Genomic DNA, 12,111 nt, shown 5'->3' with positions numbered 1-12,111 from the left:
TAAATTTTATAAGTTCATCATATTTAAAACCTTAATTTGCAAAGTAACTGTCAAAAAAAATGTTCTCCCCTACATCATTGTGCAGTACTTCAGTGCAGTAAATGTAGTTACATTCCAGTATTTCAGTGTCAGAATGTTTTATCCTTCCACAAAATTGTCAAAATACCTCGAGCAGTAATTGAGGAACTCTAATTCAATATCAAACTGGATAACTTCATCTGTGCTGCGGCGTTTGTGTCAACCAGACTCGCTGTGAAAGAGTCCCGATCTCTCGAAGTTTGAGACCTTCACAAAATGATTAAAGGGTCACAATGAAAACACATTGAAGTTATCTTTAAATAATAGGAAACGACTCCTTCATTAACAAATAAGAGAAACGTTTGCACAGACTCTACTGTGCCGATTTTTAGTGAAGATAAGGACGTTTTTCTTGAAAATGAATAGCACGACACTTTGAAATGAACCCACTTAATCTGAACCTTCAGTGTGTCTGTTTGGACTTGTTGCGAATGTAATCTCAAGTTCTTCAGTGCGAGTTTACCTCTTTCAGACAAATGTGCTGTTCAGTGACAACCTTGAAGATGACCTTTTCTCTGTTATGTCACCAATATTTGTGTAATCTTGCTTAAACCTTGTGCCATTTCTGGTTTAATGAGGCTTCTCGAAATGTCAGACAAGTTATTTCAACCGCGGGATATTTTCAGGATTTCATTATTACACAACCACGCAAGAGGACGTGGCGGTAACATTTGAGGAGAGGTGTTATAAGAAACTTGTAATGTCTATAAGATAGTTCACTTTTTAAAGTCACATGTGACCAAAAAAGCTTGTTCCAGATAAAACTAGTCCACCTTCTCTAACCCATTGTTATGTCTTTCATGCTTCGCACGCTGCTGTCTCCTGGTGCAACCAAAAACCTGCCATTGTCAACAAAGAGCTATGACCCGCAACAAAGGTGCTGCTTAGCAAATCTACCCTTGTCATGCACTACAATAGTTACACGTCCCAGAGGCCACGGTGAGTAGCTCTAATGAGCACACATGTAACAGAATAATTCCATTAGTTGCCTGGCTGCTTTCTCATGGAGTTGTCATGGAGAGGGGGAAGTCTCCGGGCAAATTAGGAGCAGGTTGAGGTGTCCAACAGAGAACTGGAGGCTCTCCCTTAGCAGATGGTTACCCCACGGTGACCTCCGTCGTAGGTCCCTAAACTCCCACTAATCCAAGCCTCCAGTGTGGCTGTCAAACATCACCTAAAGCGAACCAGCTAATCCAGCAGGTCTTCTCCAGGACTTACACGCAGTGCACCAGTCTGCGTGTTGGAGCCAGACAGAAGAATGAGGTGATCCAAAATCTGGCTTGTTTTGATTGTCTTTTATGGTCTGTTGTTATGTCTTAAAAGGGGCTTAACTGAGTTACGGGGCAATATGCTCAGATTCATTTAAACAACAGAAAGCAGCACAGGCTCACCCTGTAATACCATCCCTCATAGGATGATGGTGTATTAAAAATATACTGGGATTGTAATGGTGTTTGACATTTGTAATATTTTAAAACATCAAAGGAGGATCAAATGTATAAAATGGGTTGGTTTTCAGAGAAGCGAGGATCAGGGTTTCTTGAAGTTGTTTGCCTTTTATTTTTTTTCTCTGCAGAAAAGCAGATGGCATGTACGATAAAAAGACCAGATGTACTTTATCTTATTGCATAATAAGCATCTTTATTCAATAAAAATAAATTAAAAGTAAGAACTTTTTAAAAGATTTCACTAAAAGTTCAACTGAGAAATCTGGATAGAGTCACCTTTGATTAAAACTAAAATTAAAGGTGACACCAAAGAGGCAAGTGTCACGTAGGCTGTTACCAGACTTTACTGACGCGTTAGCACACTCGCTCTGTGACAACACCTTGTGATGCACAGGACCAAATGCTGCTCCAAACATGAAGTTTCTAGCTGCTGACTCAGACATGACTGGTTCACAGGGTGGGAAACTTGCCAACTTAACGTGAAATCCAACCATCTAATATCCACTAATGTTATTATACTGCGCTGTATAATTATCTGGTATTATCTTATAGGTTTGCCTGCGACACCATCAGACCGTGGGCTTCAAACGCCCCGGCCATCAATCAATCGATCGTTTAATCAGTCTTACTTTTCTGTCTAGAACGTGGTTTTTTATGCACCGTGACGCTTACCTGCCTCTGCTGCCATTCAATCCTTTTTTACTGTTATCACTCGAGACCATTTCCATAACCATACGACTAAGCAGCATGATGTATTAAAGCAATAAGCATTTCATTTAACTTGGGAAAGTTACTGCTTCACAAAAGCAACAGCAGCTTACAGTGATGAAATAATTCCTGCAGGTGCAGTAATCCTCTGTTCAACAGCCATAGCAGACGCACTGGAAATAACGGATTACCGGTGTGAAATACACTCAAGTGCTGAAACACTTTAGGATATTAACAACTCAATTCCCACTGTTTAAGCCTCACGTGGCATTTTCGCAGCAGCGGGGCCCTGGAAAGGGCTCCGAAGTGCGCTCTGTGCTGGCTGGAGATGGGTGACGGCGTGCAGATGACAGTGGCGGCCATACGCGGGGGTCAGCGAGCAGCTGTTGTCATGATGTTGACCAGACAGGCAAACGGCCCGGCAACAGCTGCGTCCTCGTCTACTGCAGCACCTGCCTGTCTGCCAGAGCGCAGTCACACAAATGCACGCTCGAAACACACACACTGGCATAGACGTGGATCCAACGTCGATGATCGACATGCTAAGGACAAGCATACGAGGGCTGCAGCTCACAATCACTCTCATCATCAATGAATGTGTGTATTTTCTTTCATTGACTGATTCGTCATTTAATGTATAAAATGTCAGAAAAATGTGAAGGATGCTCATCAGAATTCCCCAAAACCTCAAGTGGTGACTTGAAAGTGCTTGTTTTGTTAAACCGACAGCCTACAACCCAAATATTTTCAATTTACGACAAAAAACACAGAAAATCCTCACATTTGGCTGCTCGATCCGGTGAATCTTTGGCAATTTTAGTTTATATATTACTTAGATGATTAATCTGTTCTCAAAATTGTCATTTTATTCTCTCTACAGTGACTAATCCTACTAATACTACAGTTGCACACACATACGCGCACACACGCCTTATCATTCATTTGCCATTCACTACACAGAGAGCAATAATAAGAGCTGCCACTCTGCTCGGTTGTTAGATTAGTTAGATGTGAGTCTTTATAAATGTTTCTTTCATTTGCCCGTTACAACACGGAGCCTTTCCTGCTAAGATGCAAGAGGTCCTCATTACGTTGTGCACTCTTCCTAATTGGACTGCTGTGAGTAAAGAATTGATCTGGCCGTGATCGGGGAAGAGGTGGCCACAGGAAAATGATGAGCTTGGCTGGCTGGCCTTCGATTTCTGGTGGCTATTCTCATTAGTGCTGACACGGCCGCGCCTCGGCAGCCTTGACTCAGTAACATGGCTCAGAATACTACGCTGGAGCTCAGCGAACGCTCTGCGGGCTCCAGGTGATTCTAACCAGGCCAAGAAAAGAGCCAGCACTTGGACAGGGAATAATTATCCCCCTTTCAGAACCACTGGCTGCACCACAGGAGAGCCCACCACAAGGGGGGCACGGGAAAGGGGCTGCACTGGGCCAATCCATATGGCGCTCTGGAAAGACATGCAGTGCACTTCCACGTAGGCACATAAATCTGACTGAATACTGGCATGAAAGGCAGAAGTGATTATCTGGGATAATCAAGCATTCACTCTCCTCATGTTGAAGAAAAAGGCAGTGTATGGTAATGAGCGGCGGGGGGAGAGCGAGCCGGTGTGTCGACTGTAGCAGGCTCATAATCCACAGAATCGCTCCGTGGTCACTCCTCCAAAAACGAGTCACGGACGCGGTGAATACACATTTAAGGAGGATTTACGACTCAGACACACTGCTACGAGGGTTAAGCACTTGTTTTACGACTGGTACGATAAGAGGAGATATCAGCTTTTTTTATGTGTGACACTTAGAACCGTGAAAACGCCTCTTTTCTTCCCGCGACGACGTTGGCTTATGTCGGAGTCATCGAGGTGTGAAATCTCCGCAGAATTTAAAGCAGGGTGCCTTATGAGAATTGGCGAATGCCTGAATTTAGACAATCACTGTATTTTGAATATTTATGACAAAGGCACTTTACACTTACCTGGTTTGTCTCGTGCAAAAAGACATCTAGTAGCACATTGAACGCAGCGATCAGCAAAAATATTGCCATCTAGCGACTGCGTGTAAGCGTGACGAGGACGTGCGAGTGATTGTGTTGGTGAATTTATGCACAAGTGTGGTTTTGAGTGCCTCCAGTGTGTCGGTAAATTTTCTTTGAGTACACCACTGAAACCCACTGATACACTCAGGCAGAGAGACTTTATCTCCCTCTTCACTGTGCTGTGTCTGGGCCCGGCCATTCTCGCATGATTGACAGACCTCGATCTGGACAGCCAGGATTAAACCTATCAATCACATAAAGCTTGGAGACAAAAAAAAAAAGGAAAAAAAATCGGGGCAGTAAATTCAATTGAGAGCACAGGGAGAAAATTGAGGTGAAGAAATATAGAAGGCCATTACCGGGCTATAGGGCTGTAGGAAAGTGAGGCCTTGCAGGATTTAGTTTCAGACGACTCCATAAATTCATATCAAATGACTGCAGGAGTGAAATATCAGTGAGGTTACTGTAAACCCTGGTGCCTCTTGCCTTTGTGATCTTTCAGGTGGAATTGTGCTCAGTCAAGGACAGCCTTTACACAGGAAAGTATTAAAGTCCTCTGGATAACAAATCAACATAAAAAGCTAGTATTTTTAGTATCGCCAAGAGGACATTTTCATCTACGAACATGCAGCATTTCCTGTTTATCTCCTGTTGACTTTGCCGTATGCATAGAGGTCACGCGGACGGAAAACACTCCCGCTGTCTGTGCTGTGTTTCTTCAGACAGGCGGTGTCTGTGTTCCTCTCTGCTCCGGGACCAGTACTCACGTTTTATGGTTAGTTCCCCATAATTGGACACTCCAACGCCTTTGTCTGAGTGGACGATGCAGCGGTAGCGGCCCGAGTCGCCCTTGGTTGTGTTCTCTACGTCGAAAGTGCCTATGAAGCGGCGGTTGTTCCAAGGTTTAGTGGCTTTCATCGGGGCCTCCCGTCCGCCGATGCCCTGTTTGGAACCGAGACAAACACACAAGTGAGCCTCCAAAATGGAAAGGTTTAATAAGCAAAGTGGCCTGACCTTGTGTGCGTTTCACAAACTCTGGTTGAGCGTACTTGTTGTCTGCTCTTGTGCGTGTTTGTTTGTGTCCCATCGGTGGCTGATAGTGGGAATACATTTATCACACAGGAATGCACGCACACACACACACATGCGCGCACACACAAACACACAGTGGGCTCTCCCCAGCTGTCACCCCTCACAGCAGGCAGATGGGGGACATTTGTTCATTAGAAATATTTCTTCATTACTGTCATCGGGGGACTTCACTTAATGTTTGTTTTCCAGCTCCTGTGCTAATGAGGACGTGTTTGTTAAAATGATGGAGTACCTGGCAGAGGACCTTTACCCAGCGTCATGCTCCCACTGATCACATGTGTGACAGTGTGCTTAGCAGCAGAGCCGGCAGGGTTATGTCTGCCAGATGCACTACCTTCGCTGCTCAGAACAAGGTCAATTCAAGACTGCTGTGCAGCTCAGTTGTGCCGGATATAGTACACAGTATCCACAGAGCCAACATCTATATAGGTTAAGACCATACTGCGGTGATCTGAAACAACTGTAATCCCCTGTCTCCCAGACACAGAGGTCTCTGGAAATCTGGTGAGCGGGTGAAATCTCAAACACAAGGGCACAATAAAGCGACGTGTGAATGTCCTGGCTTGAATTTCTCAAATGATTTATACCGAAAATTACAAGAGCTGCTTGTGTTTCATCAAAACAGCCTTTCCAGGATGTGAAGCTGGCAACCAGTCATCAGCTTTTGGTTCCTGAATTAAGAGAATTGTTTACATGGTGTAAGTGCAAACACACAAGGAATTTGTGCTTGCATAGGAAAAAAGGACATACAGCTTAAAGAGGACAAAAGACAAAAAGATGATAAAACACTGAACAAAAAGTCAAGTAGTGCTAAATATCAAATAAACAATGAGTAATATAATCAAAGAATGATGAGGCAATAAACAATATATGCATGATAAGGTGCCATGACATATATCAACATGATCTGACCCCTTATGGCCCCTCTTCTTCACTCCTACATTGACCATTATTCCCTCACGTTGGGTAAAATGCATTATGGTGCTAATTCAGTGCCCATTTCTTTGAGTTAACTGATTTAGAGTTGTGGTTAAACTGCTGACCACAACTATGTTTGAGGTCTACTGTTTGACATTTTAAATGCACATCTGCCAGCCAATCAGGAAGATGAACGGTGTCCGTCTGTGGTCTGACTGTTTACATTTCGCCCTATGTAATTTGGGTTAAACATGCTAAAAATAACCAGGTACTCCTGCCTCATCTTCTTTTTTGCTACCCTCTCTCTGTTACCCTGTTATCATCAATTTATATTTCGTTCGCCACGTCTTTTACTTCTGTCTCATTTTGACAGCACAGTTGCCAACAGCTGTATCCCGATCACACAATTGGTTAACAACTGGTCGCATTTTACTCAGATAAAATGTTGACTTGGTAACCATTCCAGTTAAGACAAGCCTTTTCATCCCTTTATCTTATGCACTTGTGACAAATTTCTAATTTCCCATAAAAAAGAAGACACAGGTCTGCAGCTTTCTAAGACCACAACAGTACTCCAGATCAGAAGATTACATATTCAGACAATAGGCTCTGTTCAGTACGACACATTAATTCCCAGAGGGCCCACTTGTAATACTGATCCCACCCTCTGATCTAGTCTTTGATCTAAAGTGTAAACAGGAGGATAAAAATGGATCTCACCTGAAGCCAGAGGCGGAAATTGTCCCTTTTACGTCCATTGACGGTGCAGTGGAAAGATGCCGTCTGTCCAGCGTTGACCTCCACTCCCTTTATAGTCAGGAAGTGAGGTGTGTTCACTGCGGAGGAAAAAACTATTTTTCAGACAGCTGCAAAAAAAAGTCCCGTAAGAGCACATGCTGAGACGAGTTCAACTTCCTTAAAATGGGTTTGTACTTTATGAGAATTCATCAGCAGAAGTGAGTTGCTGCTCAACGCCTGTACTTAGACTATGCCAACACATTTCACTTTTACCCACCCAGTAAGTCTTGTGCCAGGATTTGTATGTAAAATTAGACATCTGAGAGAAGTAACCTTGAATTGATACTACTCTTTATACCCCTCAGTGCCAGAGGCCAGCATCGCTTTGTGGGGAACATTCCACCTAAATCCTTAAAATGAGACACCAGAGGCTGATTTCGCGCCTACCAAAAACCCAATTTCTTCTGTCTCTTAACTGCATCCTATCATTGATTGAGGGGATTTTTCCAAAAACATTATTCTCTTTTCCAACTGTGCTCATTATCAGCTTGCTCACTGACTGGGATAGTCCACAGAAAGTAACTTATGTAGAACATTTTTGATTAGTAGTGCTATTCTGCATAGGAAAATAGGGCAATTCAGTGGAGCGACCTTGATTCGAAACATAACCAAATCTCTAAAGACCTGGCAAAAGCTAATTCTATCACTTTCATCATCAAGACTTTCACTTCTACTTAATATTTTATAACCTCGTCTTTGAACTACACCTCCTTTATAACTTTGTCCTGTCAATCCGTCCAGTGCCAAAAAAGACAAATCTATTTTTCTCATCGCTAATGTCTTCTTTAATGATGGAGGGAACGGCAGACCACCCACTGGCATAATCACACCTTTGTGCTAGATATTCCACATGGTCGTATAAATAGAAATGAATTGGCTGTGCTCCACTGAGGAGTCGCTCTGATCACTTTGCTTATCACTCAAAGAAACCCAATTGCCACTGAGTGGGATATCGATCCACTCACACTTTTACGCATTTAAACATTGATCACGTAGCAAGGTCTCATTGATTTACTCAAATACATTTATATGCAACACCTATCGCTATATAAATCCATCGTATTGACATAACATTTGTAGGAATTCAGCTGCTTTCAAATGGTTACCAGGTCATTAGCGTCTAACAATCAGAGCTTGATACTTCAGCTATGAGGGGTAAAGTATAAATCAATTGATGAAAACCCGTGTGGTATTGATTTAGACTTAGACTGAAGTGTGAAAACCTCTTAGTGCAAAGTTAAGGAGTGCCATATGGACTAACGTGACTCTCAGTACTCAAAAGCATAGCAATGAGGAATCCTGAAGAGCCCTCATCCTTGTACTCCCACGGCAGCAGCCTATCCCAAAAGCCAAAGCAGAAAAATTCTAAATATGCTGGTGATTACATGTTCATTAGCTCCGCAGCGCACTCTGAAGTGCCTGTGCTTATATTCAGCAAGGGTAGCAGAAATCCGAACATCTGAGAGATGAGCTGCTTTACTGAATATCCTTAAGGGAGGAGAAGTATAGTGGAATCCAAACACAAGCAGCAGCATACTGTATGGTGGTATTTGTTTTTTGTCCCCCCCCCCCCCTTTTTATTTTTTTGCACTATTTCTCCCATCTCTCAAAGGATAGACTTAACACAGCGACTCCAGCATTAAATCCTGAGCACACTTCAGCATGTCAGCTGAATACTCATAAATCTTCAGGGAGCTAAGAGGAGGGAGGTTTACACTTTGGATTGACTGTAGTATACTCTTTGAAGGCCTTTTGTTTGACTGGGAGGCCTTGAGTACAACAACGATCCAGGTATTTGGGGGGGGTGTCATGGAAAGGACAATGACTCTTTGATGATATTCTTTTACGATGAAGGGAAAAAGGACTTACTGCACTGGTGGCCCTGGACCACGACGTCTTTGATGGCCAGCAAGCCACGCTGCCCTGAGGTTACGGCTTCAAACACAATCTGAGGAGGAGAGAGGAGACTCATAACACCAATGATAAATGGGCACATGTCTTCAAATGGCACTTGAGTGAGGCTGCCCGTGTGCACAGAGAAGTCCAGCTCCTGCTAATGTGATCTGCCCTTTGCTGGACTGCAGCTGGTCACACAGCTGCAGGCCACTGACGTTATTTCCACAATATGTCACAGTCGATAGGTGTTATGACATGCAAGTGTTAAATTAAGTTTGACCCTTGAGACGATTAGCGCACAGTGTGTGACAAGCACATAGTGTATGGGTGGGTGAGACGCCCACTGTAACGTCACAGTAATGTTTATTGGGACAATACACCCAAATTTCACTTACCGTTATGTAACCATTTAATTTCAGCTGTCCAGCTGCTGAGATTTTTTGCCCTCACCCCCAAAACAACGTAGGCGAATGGAATTTTGTTTGCGCATTGAAAAATGACATTATGCAAATTTCAGCAGTCTCTCTCCAGGATTGGAAACATGGAAATGTCTTAGCTGGTACAGACTTTGGTAATCTGTGAGTCTGTTGCTAGGAAACATCTGTAGCACTGTCAAATCCAAAGCAATCAAATATGTAAACAGGAAGTCAATGCAGCATCACCAGCTGTGACAGTAACTTCCAAATATAATAGTTTTAGGAGGCCAAATGCTAAACGGTGTTATTTGGCTAATTAATCTTACATTTTGGTATAATGTTTTGCAATTTGAGGTATACTGTGAAATGTAATGTAACATATTTCACATTTCCATCCTTATTAAACAACATTTTGATCGAGTGTCAGGTCGGATTCCATTACTTCTGTTACTGTTCAATCCAAGCAGGTCAAGCTAACATTAGCTCGGTTGGTTGGTTCACTTAGCTCCGAAGCGGTTTCACCTGGCAGTTAGCAGGTGAAAATATTCAGTGATAACAACTTTAATCTCTACGTAAGACTGCGTTCGTGTGGTGCAACCTGTTTTCATGTTGTGATGAGTATCTCCTCTGACAAAATGTCAGAATGCCAAACACAGCTAACACTGATAAGTAACGTTAGCTAGCAACACTAGCTAAAAAAAATTCAAACGCTACACAGACTGACCGATGACTGACTTACTGACTGTCTCAAAAGTCTTTTTTTGCACAAGAAAATTCTTCCGACTTGCCCCGATGCTGAGAATGCTTCATAGTCTGTAGATGTCTGTCCAATTTGTTCATTTCTAAGGTCTCATTACTGACACTTTGCCACGCAGCATCTGAGCTGAGCAGAGCAGCAAAGCTAAAAGGAAGTAGTAATTCTCTGAGTGCGTGCGTAACCCTCTCTTGTTCTTTTTAATTGGAGAAATGAATTCACGTATGGTTACACTGTTATGCATTTAACTCGAATAAAGACCCATTTTGAGATTTTGAGTCACGACCCTAAGTTTGAGAAAGACTACACTATATTAAGCGTGAACATGTGTTTTTTTTAAATAACTTGAATGAACCAAGTCTTTAATGCAAATTTAAAGGGTATCTCTATCTCAAGCTGCTGTTGCCTTTCACAGTTGCTCTGTGTCTCCTGTTACTTGGTTGGACGTGCTTGTTGCTATCTCTGACAGCAGGACATCTGAAATCAAGTACAACTGTGCTGTGTAGGACTAACATGACCCTATTTTAAAAGCAAAGTCCTCCTGCAAAACAAATGGTCCTGAGTGCTGAGAGAGGGCGTGTTCCAGCAGAATGTCAGAGTTATGTACGCGCTGGTCTGCAGTGTGATAAAAAGGGAAACAGAATGCCAGTCCCTTCCCAAACCCAGGGTGTGGTGCAGCCATTACACCACACACACTCAGGCTACACATGTTTTGCATGCCTTTATCTGCTAAATATAAGCCTGTATCGTCCAGCAAATGGTATATATCAATGGATATGTACTGTATATGGTGTCACCCCCCCCCAAAAAAAACTTGTGTCCTGCTAGTCGTAGCAAAGCTGCACACACACACATCTCTGAGATTCCTTTTGTAGCCGAGGAATGTGGAGGCGGAGATAGTTACCATTGTCATCTGGGAGGCAGGATGCCTTCAGATAAGGCTGTCTAATTATAAATTTCTTTTTTTGTCTCATGAAATATGAAAGTGAATGTCTTGGGTGCCAATTATGGCCTCATTACAGGCCAATTTAAAGGAAATTAAAAGGCCAACCACTCCATATATTGCCACCAGACAAATGAACTAGCCCCCACTCTCTAATTGAAATCCTTTGTTTGTGCAACAGACATCAGTCAGGCTGCCTAATAGCTGTGATATAATTGATTCCAACATCAATGATAGTGCAGTGCATAATTGGGCCTGACCCACAGAGTGAAAATATTCACATGGGACGAAAGCTGTTGATGTCACGGGAAAGTTCACTGTTCTCATTTGTCAGAGAGACAGACAGTGAACCCAGCATTCAATGTCTACATCACCGCACTGGCTATCCCTAAGGGACTTGGCTAAGTAGTACATTACAGCAGGATTGATTAGCTCTGCCATAGGTTCTACTGTATTGAAATCAAGATAGATGAGGACATTTGGGTTTTTCTCTCTCACTGGTGCACTGCTGCATATCAGGATAAATAACGGGCGTTCATCTTATGCACAAACTGCATATTTTGAGTAGTATGTGCAGAAAATACTGAGATTGTGCATTACGTTTACTGGAAATTACAGTTTTTTTTCACAGTGTTCTGCAGTTTTGGAAATGCACGACAATCTCAATTAAAAGTTTTAGGGATGACCTGACAGAAGAGTAATTATCAAAGGCTGAAAGGCTCATGATGACTAAAAGCCTTATAGGTAATTAAAAAATAATTTCCAAGTATCAGGTGGCTTCCCTTTGACAATTGCGTAGGTTACTATGCAATTAAAGATACCTATAATTAGTGTCATGTTGTTAATTAGTGACAATTTTAACCATTGGTCTCTTTTTTTCTTGACTGACAGTGGTGCTAAGATCATTAGCATCCTTGCATTTACCTGTGTTGTCAGTTTGGGTCTGGAACAATTACAAAGACAGAGACAGACCTTCCACTGGGGGTTTGAGAGGCAACAGATGCTGGGAATTACCC

The 12,111-nt window shown here is 42.7% G+C and overlaps 1 protein-coding gene across 8 annotated transcripts in view; it reads right to left on the bottom strand.

Annotated features, from left to right (window-relative positions):
- LOC143328808 (receptor-type tyrosine-protein phosphatase mu) overlaps positions 1–12,111 on the bottom strand; it is a 150,221-nt gene that overhangs the window by 87,850 nt on the left and 50,260 nt on the right. For 7 of the 8 annotated variants that reach the window (XM_076744141.1, XM_076744144.1, XM_076744142.1 and 4 more), the window contains exons 4-6: positions 8,956–9,034; positions 7,009–7,124; positions 5,046–5,220 (exon numbers count right to left, since the gene is read on the bottom strand). In XM_076744141.1, coding sequence (XP_076600256.1) covers positions 5,046–5,220; positions 7,009–7,124; positions 8,956–9,034 — 370 coding nt within the window. Of the gene's footprint in view, positions 1–5,045; positions 5,221–7,008; positions 7,125–8,955; positions 9,035–10,137; positions 10,258–12,111 lie in introns of those variants that run through there. The other variant, XM_076744148.1, reaches the window with a different exon arrangement.

The sequence above is a fragment of the Chaetodon auriga genome, chromosome 12 (assembly GCF_051107435.1).
Source record: "Chaetodon auriga isolate fChaAug3 chromosome 12, fChaAug3.hap1, whole genome shotgun sequence".
Classification (NCBI taxonomy): Eukaryota; Metazoa; Chordata; class Actinopteri; order Chaetodontiformes; family Chaetodontidae; genus Chaetodon; species Chaetodon auriga.
Note: the sequence above shows the minus strand (reverse complement) of the source record. Positions and strands in the feature narration are given on the sequence as shown.